The following is a 16,606-nucleotide window of genomic DNA, read 5'->3' on the forward strand; positions in this document are numbered from 1 at the left end:
TATATATATATATATATATATAGAACATATGAGGTATTGCGTACTAAAGATTATTATTATGTTTTTCTTTTAACAGCTCTTGCAGCCCCCCACCTATTGAGCTGGATAATTATAAACCTTCTTTAGACCCAGTAGTTGTTTCAACTCTTGTAAGACCTTACTCTGAAAACAAGGTTTGTTGTTTATTAAAGAAGAGTTAGGGGGGTTTTCATTGATGTGTTTAAGATTGTTAAGAGAATTGATAGTGTTGATGCATCATCTTTTTCATATTTAACAGTGATAATAGTAGGACTAGGGGACACAAATATAAATTTTGGCAAGGTAGGAGTCATCTTCACCTAAGACAGTTTCATTTTTCTAATAAGATGGTTGGCCTTTGGAATAGGTTGCCTTCGGATGGTGTAGAGGCAGTAAATTTAAGTGAGTTTAAGAAAAAGCTTGATAAGTATACAAATGATGGGGACTGGTTTAAAAATTTTTTATTTAATTATTTTAAGTTAGTTTAGAGGATGGAACATATTGTCCCCAAATATTATGTTGTGTTAATATGGCTAGTTTCAAATTACATTTATAGAAATTTTATTCTAGTATCAGGAAAGCTCAAAATTGATATTGAGTTTCATTATTAGACACAATCAAATTTCAAAGGTCACGTAATATATTTATACATTAATAAAAATATTGTAACTTATAAACATATTTTTCATTGATGTTGAAGTATGTCATTTGAGAAAAACAAATTCGTTCAAAGAGATATTGAAGTTATTTAATTACCCATTTTTTTATCTAACCTATATAAAAACCAGTGAGTGTCATGTCACGCTTGATTTCTCGAAATAGGAGTCCCCAAAATGCCTTTATCCAGATAGAATAGTTCAATTACTGTTTGCTCATTTGTTAATCAAGTTTGATTTTGCAATATTTATTTATTTCAGTTAGCTATGAGATGTGAGGTTAAGATATACTGTGGGGTGGGGTGGTAGTACTTGCCTAACTCATTTTTGATGGGCTTATGCTAGTTTTATTATAATTATCCAATGATCAACATTAATTTTATTGATTGTTTTTAACTGTAGAAATATATATTATTTCATTAAACATAATCCACAAAAATAAGTTTTAAAATTGTGATATTTAACAGATAAGTGGATGTGGTCAACAGTTAGTCAATTACACTCAACTCATACGGTTACAAGTTCTTCGTTTGGATAAATGTAAAACGTGTGTATTATTTACACATTGCACTATGAAAGAAGTACAGTATAGGACAACTGCAATGTGTAACGTTAAAACAACAACACAACTTATTTCACAAGGTACTTTTTATCGTAATGTGAGATGCAAGGGTTACATTAGTTAGGTATTTTTGGTTTTAATTATATGAAAATATATGAATATTCTAAATATGTTAATTTTAAATTTACAACCACAACTAGCGTATAGCCTGTCAAAAATGATGAGGCAAGTACTACCACCCTCACCTGGTAGCATATCCTAACCTCATATTTCATAGCTAACTTAAATAAATAAATTTTGCAAAATCAAGCTTGACCAACATAGAGGCAAAAAAAGTGCAGTCGAGGCAGTCAAACATCAGTAAATTCCTTTGTGAGCCAATCAAAATTAAGATTATTCATGAAATGAATTCATGGTGTATTCATAGAATAATTATCGGTAAAAATCAGGTAGATTAACAACTTCTAATGTATAGAAAAGCCAGTGCATTTTGGTAACACTACTTTCCAATAGTGGCTTTTATGTCATGTTGCTTAGCAACAAAAGTATAACCTAATATTGTTAGTCTAGGTACTGAAAGTATAAAATTATATGTAAAGACAACAAAACTGGAAAAATATTTGTTGATTTCTTAATTTAGTCTCTGTTGATTAAAGAGGATTGTTCTTCATTAAAAATGTTACTGATATAACAGAAAATAGTTAAAATCAGAAATGATTTAAGTTTAAAATTTAATCTATATTTATTTTCAAAATAAAATTTATGCACTTGGCTATAGACTAGGTGATCCCACACCACGTCTTTACTTTAGGCTTTTAAGGTTTGATGGCCCCCTTGCACACCCCATCATTAAATTGTAATGGGCAGGCAGTAATTGAACTATTTTATCTGGATAAAGGCATTTTGGCTTTTATGACCTCCAATTTTGGGAAGTCAGGCATGATGTAACACACACTGGCTTTTATATAGGTTAGATAAAATGTATTGCAGCTTTCAAATAACAACAAATTAAAGATCACCTTCTACTCCACACTTTCAGTCTCAACTCTTTTGGTATAAGAATTTTTAGCATAGGTGCACTTAATGTATTTAATAAATGGCTTCAAATTTGTCTGTACATTTTAATTCTGAAGTTAAGGATTAGTCCTAAGCCTAATGTGATATAGAGAACATCTCAAAACTAATACCATGAATAATGTGTGTTCTGTCACAGTTTTAGTTTTTATATACAAGTGTTTAGTTTATTGTAATTTTCTTTCTACATTTCACCCAGTTTATATAAATACTACCAAAATAGAATGATCATATCATAGCCATAAGAATAGTGTATTTGAGTATACTCATACAAGTTGATATATTTTAAGAGAAGTTATGTTAATTAATGATGAGATATTTCTTGATAAATTTTAAATTGAAAGCATTCACTGTTTAAAAAATGTAAAATTAAAAATAGTAATGTGGTTTCAGTAATGATGATTCAAGTTTCTAACAGTGAATTACAGGTAATATGATAATGCCAGCACTGATTACATAATATGATGTTGATAAAACTAAATCACATATTCTACAAGTTGTACAGAATATTCCTTTGGTTTGTTTACATTTTTCTGTTTTTTATTTCAAAGTTTGAAGTAATAAGTAGAACAAGAATGAATTACTGGGTAAGCTGAGGGATTTGTTCATATTACTTAAACTGCTTGGAGTCTTAACTTATTTTTATATCATTAAAAAAAATAAACTTTATTGACAGATTTTTACATCCAGTGAAGGCATACAGTCTCAAATCAAAAATATAAATTTGGGAAAGAAAAAAGTGAGATTTTCTGATTCTCTGGACAACACTGACATTGAAGTGATTAAAGAAACCCCTAAACAACCTACTGGTTTGGCATTGCAGCAGAATACATCATCGAAAGGTAGTTCTTCAATTCAGGAAGTGGATCTTGGTTCAATGGACCCTCAACAAATCCAGATACTTTCCACTGACTTTGAGATGAAACATGGTTGTCATTCTCCTTCCAACCTCTCATCCAACTCACTGGAATTGAAGAAAACAGAGGATACTGCAACAAAAGTACAGTTAGAAAGGATAAGTGAAAAGACAACAGGACCCCAAGTTATTGATGTAGAAACTTGTGAAAAACCAGATGAAAGCTTAGGTGTGATGTCACACATAAATTCCATTGTAGAAGTCAGACCTAACAGGAAACATGGTAACTCACGTGACACATCACCTCTCATGATTTCAATGGGACAGAATTGTGAGGAAGTTATTGTTCCACGTTTAGCAAAGCACGACCATAAAATTTTGTGTGGAGCTATATTGGGTGTGAGAAAATTATCTAAAGATGAGTTAAATACAGTGAGTCATTCAGTGGAAGCTAAAAATGCTCATGAAAACAATAAAGACCAGTGTATACAGCTAGATTCAGAAGATCCACTAGAAATTTGTACTATATTATGTAATGGAGATTCTGAGTTAAAGCTCCAAGAAAAAAATCCAGTTCTTGATACCAATTGCAATGAGTCTTTAGATTTTAGTGCACCTGAAAAAGCTCCTAATCAGAAATCACACAAGTCATTGCATCGAAAAAGGAAAAAGAATGATGCAAAAGTACATTCTGCCATTTCTTTATTTGAGTTTGATGAACACAAAAATCTCTCAGAGCAATGTGAAAATGAAAAAGACAACAAAAACTATTCAATCCATGAGACCCTAGAATCGTCTGAACCCCAGCAATTATCTGTGTTAGAAACAGAATCCAAGCTATCAAAGAAGAAAAATCCTAAAGATTCATTAAGAAATAAAGACATGCTGAAAGTAAGCAAGTCCAATGGTAAAAAAAACAAAGTGACTAAAACTTCTTGTAAATTATTGGACAAAAATTCTAAAAAGCATTGTAGAAAAACTAAGATAAAAAAAGGTGAATCTTCTAGGAAAAAGACAGTATCTAAATACACTGATATAAATATAGAAAAAAATAGCAGTTTTGATGACTTTGCTACAGCAGAAGAAAATATTTCCTCAAATTCACAGCTCAATCAGAATGAATCTTTAGGCTTAAAGTGCTCATCCTCCCAAAATAAAGAGAATTTACCAAGTAGAAGTTTAATCACACAGTCTGATTTGGAGAACAGTGTAACTGTTGTTGATGAAACACAAGATAGTTTTAAAGTAACACAGAATATTGATTCTTTAGATGTTACAGACCACAGTGTTGGGGCTTGTAGAAATAAAGGTAAAAAACAGTCAAAAATGAAACATTTAGATTTTAAGAAAAGTAAACAGTCCTTAGTACAAACTGGATTGACTGATAACTGTAATATGTTGACATGTAGCACTGATGATGACGTGGTTTTGACGGAAGCCGGAAAGTCTCGAAAAAGAAAAGTAAAACTCAGAAAATCAACTGCAAAAAAAAAAGCCAGAAAAAATTCACGTGTAGGCAGTTCAAGTAAAACTGAACTAATCTTATCTGAAGAATGTGTACAGATGGCCAACTTGAGTGAAAGCGGTACAGAAGTTTTGGATAACCAATGTTGTAAATCATTGCCACAAGTAACTAGCAAAGTGAAAAATGGTAGAGGTAGATCATCAAATAAAAAAAAATCATCATTTGTTTTCCCAAAACTTAGTAAAGCCAGTAATGAAGAGATAAAAGACATACAGGAAAGTGAAGATATAATTCCAAGTTCACAGAGCTCAGCAGAGAATACTGAAATATTTTGTTGCAAAGATGTAACTGTTTCAGAAAAATACTTGCATGAAGATGAAAGTGGCTCATCTCAGAAGCTTCTTGAAGATATTCTGAAAGGATCTTGTTCATCAAAAGAACAGATAACTTCTGATAATACACCAACTTGCAATCGTATTAACCAAGCAGTTCACCACATAGGGCAAGAAGAGCCATTCAAGTATGATTTTGATACAGCTGAGGAATCTGTACCAAAGGAAGTAAAAGTAAATAAAAAGAAAAAAAAAGATTCACATAACTCTGAAGATAATCACCAAACTGTTGCAACCTGTGAAGAGAATAATTTATTGGTTCTTTCTGAGACAAGTAATGCAGTTCAGACCCCTAAAAGAAAGAGAGGCCGTCCAAGAAGGAATTCAAGCAACAGCAATATAAGTAAAGCAGCCAATACTGTTGGCATTCATCATCAACATGAAGAAGAGTATCAGAAGCCTTTGAATACTGAAGGGGATGGAGAAAGTGAAGATATGTTACCCTCTTCTCTCCACTTCAGTAGTGAAGAACAGTGTAATAATAGCACTTCTGATAATAAGCAGGTTCTTGAGGAAGAACATGGAAATCTCTATCAACCTCTTGAAATTACTGTGAGTGTGAGTAGTAGTGGTAACTCTCAGGGTACTTTTGACCAAACTACAGAAACACAGGGAAGTGCTTTGGAAGCTGTGACTGATAAAACATCTAGCATTCATTTTGGAGTTGGGGTTAAATCCAGTTTAACTCGTAGAAAAAGTGAAAGTAATGTAATTTGGTCATCAAATATGTTTGAGGAGAAGGGGGAAAATGTGATGGAGAAAAAAAAGAACAAACAGAGAAAAGGAGGAGGAGTGAAAGAGTTCGTAAAAAATCATGTGCTGTAAAGCTGAGTGAAGGAAATGAAGTTTTTGGTATGAATACAGAAACAAAAAACTCTTGTAAAGAAGTTATTATTTCTGGAACAGAAAAAGTAACAACTCAAAGTTTAATTGCATCAACAGAGAAAGATACTTCCAACGCAGATAACAAAAGTCAATTAATTACAGGTAACAGTGGTAATGAAATGGAGAGTATTACTAAGGTTTCACAAAAGTCAACTAAACGTAGCAAATCTATGCCAGAAAATAAAACGTCTCTTCATGAAAACTCATCTCCGTATGTAGTTAAATTGACACCAGATAAGAGTTTTCTTGCCAGTGAAAATGACATTAAGAATGGCCAGATATATGTAAACACAAATAAGGACACTAATACATTATACCAAGTAAATGATAAGTCTGCAGAAGATTCACTATCCAAAGGTCTTGCTGAATTTTCTGAAGAGATGGATGTCTGTACTGGCATAAATGATAAACAAAGCTTTCCTGCTGGAGATAAAACTTCTAAAACTGTAGCATGCCATGATTCAGGTGAAGAGTTGTTTATAGCAGGAAAACATCCAGATGACATTTTGTCTCCAGTTACAGTGGCCCACAACTCAATTAAAATTTCTTCTGCAACTGATATGACCAATAGTCCGTGTGAAAGGTTATCCACAGATGTCGGGGATCCCGTTGTTGGCATATCCACAGCTGTGAAATTTCAAGATCCTGATGAACATTTCATAGCTATAGAAATTGAGTGTTCACATGAACAATCTTTTTCAAATAGACCTGTTCAAGATGTTGTTGAAAAATCTGATGAAATTTTCTGTGAGAAAAACCACTCAGAAGATGAATGTCTAACTAAAGATTGTAAGGAACTTGTTACAGAATTAGAAGAGAAAAAATCTGATTCCTTAAGAGATGAAAAAGGAGATAGTGGATTAATGGAGAAGTGTTCAGATAGCTATGAATCTTCTCAAAGTGAACAAGAACAAACACCTGAAACCAAAAAGGTGGCAGACATAAGTCCCTTGACAAGTTCCAAACTTCAGAAATTGACAAAAATTGATAGATCGGGAAGATTGAAAAGTAAAGAGTTGTTTTCTCAAACATCAGACATGAACAAAATGTCATCATCCAGAGAAAAAAATCTACCATCAAACAATGTGCAGATTAATTGTTCTTTTGAACAGTTTATGCCATTGTGTCAGTTCATATCTGATATTGGGGTAGCAGAAGAAAAGGAAATTGCTGCTGGAATTGAAGAGATGGATGATATTTCCAAGACAGACACCTATGGACTTCCAGAAAATGTTATGCCACTGTCTCAGCTGATAAAAGATAATGAATCAAAAAAAAAGGCTGTCATCGGAGCTAAGAAACGCAAAATGAGTAGTGGTACAATAACTTCTCCAGTCGTTTATCGGCTTCTTCTTCGCAATAAGGAAATACCAAAAAGCCCAAACTCTAATAAAAACAACAGAGTAAAAAAATCATGTTCAAATGATCATACTACTCAACTTGGCAGACAAAGGAGGTCATGCAGAAAACAAAACAAAAACAACATAAAGCTGAACAATTCAGATTCTTCTGTTCCCTTGGGAACTGAAGTTGTTCAGGAAGAATCTTCAGGAAACATTGATGAAACTAACTCTTTTAAGGGTAATTATAATGAGGAAAAGTATCTCAACACGCCATGTTCCAATATAGATACATTCAGTCAGGTATGGAAAGAAGTAGATAAATCTCATGCATCCTTAGATAGTTTTAAGCACTTGGAAGAATCAAGCTTGTCATTTTCCCCAAATGATGTCTCACCAACTAAAGAAGACACTTTCAAGGCTCTTCAGTGCCATGAAAAATGTAAAACTTCTCTTGTAGTTGACCAAAAGGAAGTTTTACCCACAAAAGAAATTAGTCCAGTTGCATTACACACCGTGGAAAACAACTTGTCTGCAAGTTTATTGTCCCACATGACTGCCTCAGAACCATCTAGTTTAACCAAGTCATATGGCCAAAATCTGAATCACCCTTCTAATAAAGTCAGCAGCCCAACCTCAGCACCATTCATTAAGAAAGCTCAGGGGACTGGCTTCCCTGCCTCTCCGCTGTCTCGCAGCCAAAAAATACTACAAGCAGCCATAAAAAATGTAACAGTGTCCCCACAAAATAAGGTTGGAAAGCTTCGAGACAGAGTGAAGCTTGTCTCTTCAGTTTCACCTTCTAAAATCTCTAAGCAACATATCCTGGATTCTGCATGCTGTTCATCACCTGCCAGTTCACCTCCAAAATGGATGAAACATGTTTATTCTCCTACAGCATCACCAAGTGCCGGAATCCTCAAGAAGAGAGTCTTGAAAAGTGAAAAAAGAAATGAATCTCCCACTTCACCTTCAAAGGTAAAAAAAAGTCAATTTCATCATATATAGTTTTATACTTCAGAACATATTACAGCTTTTACATGCTAGGTGAACGAGCTCAGTAACTGAATTGTTTAAAAAGGTTGCTGCTGTAACTAGGTGCCATAACTTAATCTGACCAGAAGTTTATGTGTAGTTCCTAAATGTGTTAGAAAAGCTGAGATTTTGTTTATAATAATGTGAATTTTTCATAACTTCATCACCATGAAGTACTTGTGATTTCAATCAAAAATTTTAACCTGTCTGCTATACTGCATAGCATTATTAGATTCATAAAATGTTTCTTATTGATTTTTGTTCTTTATATTTTATAAATAAGTTAAGTCATATATTTTATGAACACTTTTGGTGCAAATACTGTGGCCAGTATATAATGGTTTTAAATTGTGAAGTGCATTCAATTTACATTTATGAAACTTTTTTTTTACAGCAGATATAAATAATGTGTGATAATTAAAAATTATGACTGAGATTTATTGGTTAAAGACACTACTTCTTCCTCTTCTTTAGCAACGGAAAGTTTCTTTTGCTGTTCCTCCAGTTCAATCCAAAGTAGAGTTTGAAGCATCACCAAAAAAAGGCCGAATCACGGGCTGTGTCAGTAGATGTCTGGAATTAACTCATGGGAAGAACAAGTCAAAATCTTCTCCCTCAGATGGGAAAATGTACAGTTCATCCAAGAGAATTAACATGGAATTAATGGACAAGGTTTTTATTTTTACCATAATTTTATTTCATTGAAATATTCTGTAGATATTTTCTCATGTTGTGTAAATTAATTTATTTCAGAGTAGTTGAACTTAAATTTTAACACTAAGCTCAGAGTGAACAATATTATTAAAATGTAGTGTACAAGAATCTCTTCTGTGTTATTTCTGTCTTCTCAGAGTGTATTTGATAATAAGCTTATGGATAAGGTAGCTGTAAAGTAATTTGCTTAGTTTATACATAGTAGCATATTTTATGTAAGTGTGTACATATGTATGTATACAAAGTTTGCTGTGAGAAAATATGAGCATAAAAAATAAATATACATCAGTATGTATGCCAAAATCACTAAGTACACTATAATTTAGTTTAAAGGCTTTTAAATGATTAAAACTGTTTAACATGTATTTTTGGTATCAGGATGACGTATCACAGTCACCAGCCACATCTTCACAAAGTCTGCAACAGTCTTCTGAAGGTTACCAAAGCTCACCATCCCTTCATATAAATAGCCAGGAACCCATCTGTTCAGACCTTCTGAACTGTCCTGATCGTGTTGAACTGATTTTACATCAGCTTACATCTACTATTTGGTATGTCACACTGAACTGAACTGATTTTATATTAGTTTACATCTACTATTTGGTATGTCACACTGAACTGAACTGATTTTATATTATTTTACATCTACTATTTGGTATGTCACACTGAACTGAACTGATTTTACATCAGCTTACATCTACTATTTGGGATGTCACACTGAACTGAACTGATTTTACTTCAGCTTACATCTACTATTTAGTATGTCACACTGAACTAAACTGATTTTATATCAGCTTCTGCTTATGTACATTGTCTGATATGAAAGTTCTGAGTGTATGTGTTTCTCAAGTGTTATTAAGTTGTCCAACTGAGCTGTATTTCACAGTTGATACATGGTTTGGCTGTTCATAAAGTGGATTTAAATTTTGTAAACATTAGAATAAAGACCTACACAGCTCTTAAAGTATTGTTAAGTATTTATAATTGTTTAGTTGGTTACATTTAAATTGTTTTGAAGTCTGGTTACTGTTTAAAAATTGCATGTAACATTGATATAAAAGAATCATCTCTTAACTTTTCATTCCTAAATTAAGAGTGGGGGTTATTTGTTTATCATATAGATTATTGGTTATTGTATCTTAATGCTGTATATTGTAGCTTGATAATTGCATTATCAACTATTTGGTTGTTTAGTGTCAAACTGTTATTCCAATTTAATGAATTTTAATGTTGGATACTTAAACTTGACAGTGAGTGCAGTGTTGATAATCATCACACCTATATAGCAATATGTCCACAAGTACCTGCTATCTTGTAAAAGTTTAGTAAACATCTAACTTTAAAATATGAGTGAACAAATGTTTATCTCTAAAGCAAATTGTCACATGATAAATATAAAGTATTGTAGATCTATAATTGTACTAGGAACTTTTTTACTTTATGTAAACAGCTTGCAACATTTTTCATAGGGCTCGAGGTTTGGTGCAACTCATTCGAGCTCAAAACATCAAGACCATTGGAGAGTTTAGTGCCTTGACTGCTCCTGACATTCAGAAACTTCCAATAATATCACCAAAAGTTGAGACTACTAGAAATGTATTGAATAAATATTTGCTACAATGGCAAAAGAAAAATCAGGACATGGAAGATACTCTGAAAATGGAATCTGGTATACCATCAGAACCAATAGTTGAAGATTCTGAACCAGCTTGTCCTGTTTTACCATCAACAGAACCATTTTCAGTTGATCAAAATATAAACTCGGAAAGCTCCCTAGGTGAAAGTGAAAACCTTTCTATTGAAGAGAAGCAATCAGGATTAGAGATTACAGAGGCCACAAGTTCTACAAGTGCTTCTAGTAATTGGATTGTTTCAAGCAGTGGCTGTGTGGTTGAGATTGAAGGAAACTTGGAAAACCAAGAAACCAAAGAGATTTCATTTGCCACTAGAGATACAGCTCCTCAACCTGAACTACTTAGCGTGGAGGATATGCTTGCCAAGATGTTTTCTGATGAGGAAGAAACAGGTGAGTATACCACTTGCTGCTTTTCTTTTACTTGTGTGTGTATTGGGGTTGCATTTTTTTGAAATCATAATAAACATTTTAAGCTGGTCTTTTATAATGAAGGGAATTTGTACAAATAGAGAGAAACAAATGAAAGTCTAATTTAGTAGTCAGTTGAGGGGCACTCTGATTCTGTTAGGTTATTATTTTAATAATATTTGTTTGTGTTAATCAAGATTGTTGATAAAAATAATATAAGACAATTTTGACTATTAAAAGTATTTTGATCAGTTTTATTTACTTTCAAGTTGAAATACCCAGTTTTTATGTAAAAAATTATCATATCTATAAATACTGAGTAAAATATACCTTTGTATTTTGTAGATGAAGAAAATGTCAAAGGAACAAATCTGAGTGTGACAGATAGAAAAACAAATCATAATAGAAGTTATTCTGACGAGTCAGGTCTTTCGTCAAAATCTGTTTTACCCATATCAAGTGAAAATCCTAAGAATAGTGAAAAAATGGATTTAGTGAGTGCCAGTAGTACAGTTCTCTTGTCAGATGGACCAGGAATCACTGACAACAGGGTCTCATCACTAAATAATGGTGTATCTACTGACTCCTCTTCTTTGTATACAGGTATAACTAGTAATATTGAAAACAGAGAAGAAAGACCAGAGGAGAATGATACACTGCAATCAAAAGAAATTAGCTGTGATGCTACACCTTCTTCTTCTGTTGCAAGCAACTGTGAAGAAGCTGTAAAAAGTCCTGAAAAAGAATTGGGGAGTGTTGAGAAATTATGGACTTTATTCACTCCACAGGTTATTGAAAATCTCACTACTGTTGAAATAATTAAGATGATTAACATGTTATCTAAAGTGGCACTAGCTAGGAACACAGAAAATATGCCCCTGTAACCCATGTCAAAATGGGAGTGTTTAGAAAGACCGTATATGTATTAGAAGAAAAGATTAACACTTCAACTTCAGTTCTTCTAACATTTTTTGCTTCAAACGTAACATTTTTGGATTGAAACAATAGAGGTTCGTGTAATATCTTTAAGTTACTTAAGCTTCAGATTTTAGTCGTAGTCTGAAAATGGAAATCAGATAACCTGCCTGGTGCCTGTAAGGTAAAAAATTTATAACACAACAAACTTGTTTTAATTGATTGGTTAAGTGAATAATGTTTTAATAAGATGTCCATTGATGTTTTTATGTGACTTTTTGAGGACTGTGTTTGTATAACAAGGAAAGAATTGTTTCATACATTTTTTTATATGAGTGGCTGTGAATTGTTAAACTTTTGATATGAGTTTTTTAAATTTTTTTAAAGAGAATGTCAGACTTAGTGAAATTTACAAAGTACAAAGATGTTCTAAAGTGTGAAAATAATAGTATCGATATCTGGCATTAGTAACCAAGAACTACAGAAAGTTGGCCCTTTGTCAGATAACTCTGATGTTAAGTTTTTTTAAATAAACAGCTTCTGTGAAGAAGTCTACCCATTTTAGGTATTGTCGTTTCATGTAGACACTTAAACAATCTTTAACACCATTCAAAGTGTTTCAATTTTGAAGCATGAAACTGTTTGACTTGAGTTCAATCAGAAATTTATCAGTCAAGCTCAAAATTTTGTAATGGTGAAATTGTTAGTATGCCTTTTGTAGAACCAAGATTTTGGTTCAATGTTTAGCTTAGTTTTTTATTTTAACTAAGCTTGTAAATTTTTTTTAAATAAAATTATGTATGCCCAACATACAGTACTGCAATTTTTTTTATTCATTTACATATTATTTGATATTGGAATTTCTATAAAAATGAGTGTGCAAGCTAAATGCTGGTCTGTACTGTTTGCTACACGGCTTTCTATTCAACACAGTTTTAAATATTTGCATTTCACTGAATTCAAACATATACTTCCAGAACATTATAATAGATTATGCTACAGTCATAGTTTATTATTGTTTGTTTTAATTTTCTTTATGACAGATAAAGCACACTGGCTATATATATATAATAATATATAAAATTTGCCATCACCAAGACATCTCAGTAACATTTGTGTGGCCTTCAGTGGTTCTTTCCTGAATTATTAAGCAGTTATATGATATATTAGTTCCAAGCTCTCCTTGTTTGGTAGAAAAGATAACATTTTAATTTATGTTCTTTGTTTTGTAAATGAATGTTTTTATAACAATTATCATGTTGATCTAGATTTTGAACCTTTGTGTTCTTCCATGTTGGTAGTCAATAGAATAAAAAGAATACCCTTTAACACACTGGAAATTATAAATTCATTTTGAACTTTTAATGATAATCTACTACAATACCTATAAGAAAAGTAAAAGAAACACCTATAAAATCACTACTTTTTAAGAGATAAAATTAATAAGAACAGAATGCAGATATATATATTTACAACACCTCCCAACCACCCTTTAAAGTAGTATGGATGATGTCTTGGGCCTTGGCAAATGCTTTTGTTGTTTGCACCAGCTGATGGACTTTTTCCACTTTGGATAGGGTGAATTGTCCTTTCAATGTGACCTGGTCTCCTCTCAGTTATACAAAGCCCAGACCTTGGTCCATATTATGGCCATCTCTTGGCAATACTATTTCAGCACTGGGATTATAAGGTTAGCTGTATGGTGGGTTGGTCCTCTGCTGCCATTGATGTAACTCTTGACTGCCATTGAGATGGAGAGCTACTCTTTCACCTTAAGTTTTATAGCCACTAGGGTTGGCAGTGGTGCCTGGTCAATGTTGGTGATAGTGTTTTTGATCAGCTGGTCAGCCCCTTTTTCTTTGCTCTGAAACTCCATGCCAGATCCCAGTTGATCATGGAGAGGACTTCAGCTCTGGGATTGTTTTACACAGCTTTAAAATGTGTCCCACTGGAGCTAGATACATGTCTGATGGTTAAGCACCTACTGACAGAACACTTAATGGCTGGCTCTCGGTGTGATGAAGGTCACCTTGATTCGTTCGTTGAAGTTGGAACTAGCATCCGTGGGCTTAAGCCACCTGCAAGCTTGATTCTATCAGTGGTGTTGTGTCCGTTGGCTTTTTAGTTGCTGGTGCCAGTATATCCAGGGTGGTTTAGGCATGGTACATGGTTGACAGTGGCTGCCCAGTCCTACGAGACCTTAGGGCTAGTCCAATAACCAATGCAATAAAGTTCCACTGTCTCAAACATCAAGCCAGCACTGGAGATTTTGGGATTGGCCACGTGTGCCAGATTTTCATTTCCTATATCGTCCATAGAAAGTATATCCCCAACATCTGCAACCTTTTCACCAACCAGGCTTCTTTGGTTCTCCGATTGACTATAGCTGTGCTGCCCTCTGTCGCCACTTACGTGACAACTGCCAGCAATGCTTTTCACTTCGACCTAAACGCATTCCCTCCACTAATGCCTTATTGTTAAGTAAACAGTGTCCAGATTCAATCGGAAAGCAATGGGGTCGAGGCTACAAAAGTGGTTTCTTCATACGTGAACTGACTCAAATTATCAGAAGCCAATCTAGACTTCAAACTGTTAGAATCAGTGAATGCTTACAGCCTTACATCATCTCTCCTTTTCGACTCTGTTACAGATACCAGATTAATACATATATATTTACATCACCATTACATGTCGTTACATACACTAATAGTTTAAAACAGATAGGCTGGCTCCTGGGACAATTACTTCGGTTAGCTTCTCAGATTATGTCATGCAAGCTCCACCTATACTACCCATTGTTATGTATTACTATGAAACCCAAAAAATCAGCTTAATTTAAATCTCGGCATATGTTGGGCATAATAGCCTCATTGTTGATAATACTGTGCAGGATCACATTGACCACGTAGCCTCATTGTTGATAATACTGTGCAGGATCACATTGACCACGTAGCCTCATTGTTGATAATACTGTACAGGATCACATTGACCATGTTTGACCTTGTAAGTGATACATATTATAATAGTTTACTTAGATTTACGTGAATGACAATGAAGTGCTAACATTTCTTTTATATTGGTAGTGTAGAATTTTAAAAAAATTGAGAGTTACACCAAATTACACAATTTTATTACTAGACAACCTCCAATTATAAGATGTTTTTATATAGTCATTCTGCTCTGTTTAATAAGTTAGTGTAGAATATTTTCTTCAGGATTCAGGTGTACACATTAAATTATAACTATAATAGGAACTTTACAAGTTGGATTTAAAAGAAAATAGCAGCAAAAATATTAACAGTGGTAGTTCACGTAATATTAATTCACATCTGTGTGTTAATTCAAGTATAAACCGAGTTCACTCCCACTCAGTCACCACAAAAACAAGATAATCGTAGTTCTAATATGCAGAAGGACATGTGTAGCAATTTGTTGTAAGTGAAATGAAAGATTTCATGGTGTTTAAGTCAAAATGGAAATAAAACTACTCCAGCAAAGTTTGTGGTTACTGACCGTTGGATAGTGATATAACTATCGCAAGTAAAACAAGTTAAATGTAACTGAAGAAAGATTGAAACTGGGGAGAATCTAATAAATAAGCACACATGATCAGTGACACGAAGACAGGGCTTCTCTCTGAGACATTGACGCCTTACTTCGGAAGTCGGAATGAATCTGAACTAAACAGAGTTAAAATCACTTTCACAATACACATTCTATATCTGTAACTGACTAATCGGAATTCGGAAGTAACTGCATCACGTGAGAGTCGGAAGGTATCTCCCATACCCAAGGTTTAGGTAGAACACCGTACTCCCTTGAAACAGAAGATAGGTTGATTGGTTAGGCTATAAAAAGTAACATATCGGGCTTCATTTAACGCATAACTTCACCCAGATTTAGGATGTTCAAAAATGAAACTTAGAAAAAGTTAAATATTTTTCTAGATAGGAAATATACACTATAGGAGAGTAAGATACGTAGTATTTACATACTATAGATTTTCTCTGTTATCTTAGGATTGTTCTCAAAACAACGTCAAAATCAACTTTGTATTCAGTTAGAAAGTTATAATGAAATCCACTGAACACCGCAATTTTCACATCAACTGGACGCAAATAGTATGCAATGCATAACATAACACTAAACATCTTACACTTAGGCAAGACTCGCTTGCGTGATGAACATCTTCAACTGACACATATCCTAACTAAAACAAGAACGTATGAGGAAATAATGCAAAACCCTTCAAAGTTACAATAAAACAGCTATTTTAAAGTACATTAAATGAAATGCAGAATTATACAGGTGAATAAAAACCTTTAAAATGATAAATATTTACGGATGATATTTATATAAATTTACGGGGAAACAATCCTTTACTTACAACGTAAAATTGTAGCACAAATATATCAAATATATTCACTACATGAAAAACAGAATACCATTTCAACATGCATGTATATATATAAATTGAACATGAAATGGGAAAGGGCAGAAAAAAATTATGAAGATAACACTCAAAACAAAAGGGAATACTCAACTGATCATACAATAGAGAAAAGTATACACCTGGAAAAAAGTTAAGCACCACCGTGTTTTTTTCAAGTGATTCAGATTCGACGTTCTTGTGACTGATTATAAATTACC

The 16,606-nt window shown here is 33.3% G+C and overlaps 2 protein-coding genes across 3 annotated transcripts in view; both read left to right on the forward strand.

Moving 5' to 3' along the window:
• Nucleotides 1-5,872, forward strand: part of LOC106478311 (telomere-associated protein RIF1-like) — a 52,987-nt gene extending 47,115 nt beyond the window's left edge. For both annotated transcript variants that reach the window (XM_022381908.1, XM_022381909.1), the window contains exons 28-29: nucleotides 77-173; nucleotides 2,987-5,872. In XM_022381908.1, the coding sequence (XP_022237616.1) occupies nucleotides 77-173; nucleotides 2,987-5,848 (2,959 nt within the window). In that variant the 3' untranslated portion in view covers nucleotides 5,849-5,872. The remainder of the gene's footprint in view (nucleotides 1-76; nucleotides 174-2,986) is intronic.
• LOC111085006 (telomere-associated protein RIF1-like) lies at nucleotides 5,858-12,756 on the forward strand. The gene is made up of 5 exons (XM_022381910.1): nucleotides 5,858-8,226; nucleotides 8,758-8,955; nucleotides 9,376-9,548; nucleotides 10,467-11,023; nucleotides 11,387-12,756. Exons 1-5 carry the CDS (start codon nucleotides 5,878-5,880, stop codon nucleotides 11,923-11,925), a joined length of 3,816 nt encoding a protein of 1,271 aa, XP_022237618.1. The 5' UTR covers nucleotides 5,858-5,877; the 3' UTR covers nucleotides 11,926-12,756.
• Nucleotides 12,757-16,606: the final 3,850 nt, after the last annotated feature.

Source organism: Limulus polyphemus, unplaced genomic scaffold (assembly GCF_000517525.1).
Source record: "Limulus polyphemus unplaced genomic scaffold, Limulus_polyphemus-2.1.2 Scaffold199, whole genome shotgun sequence".
In the NCBI taxonomy this organism is placed as follows: domain Eukaryota; kingdom Metazoa; phylum Arthropoda; class Merostomata; order Xiphosura; family Limulidae; genus Limulus; species Limulus polyphemus.

Excerpts from the sequence above, each read along its gene's own strand:
- LOC111085006 (XM_022381910.1), top strand. The coding sequence starts at position 5,878 with ATGAATACAGAAACAAAAAACTCTTGTAAAGAAGTTATTATTTCTGGA. Across the intron at positions 8,227-8,757 it reads CTCCCACTTCACCTTCAAAG|CAACGGAAAGTTTCTTTTGC; the intron begins GTAAAAAAAAGT and ends CCTCTTCTTTAG. Across the intron at positions 11,024-11,386 it reads TTCTGATGAGGAAGAAACAG|ATGAAGAAAATGTCAAAGGA; the intron begins GTGAGTATACCA and ends TGTATTTTGTAG.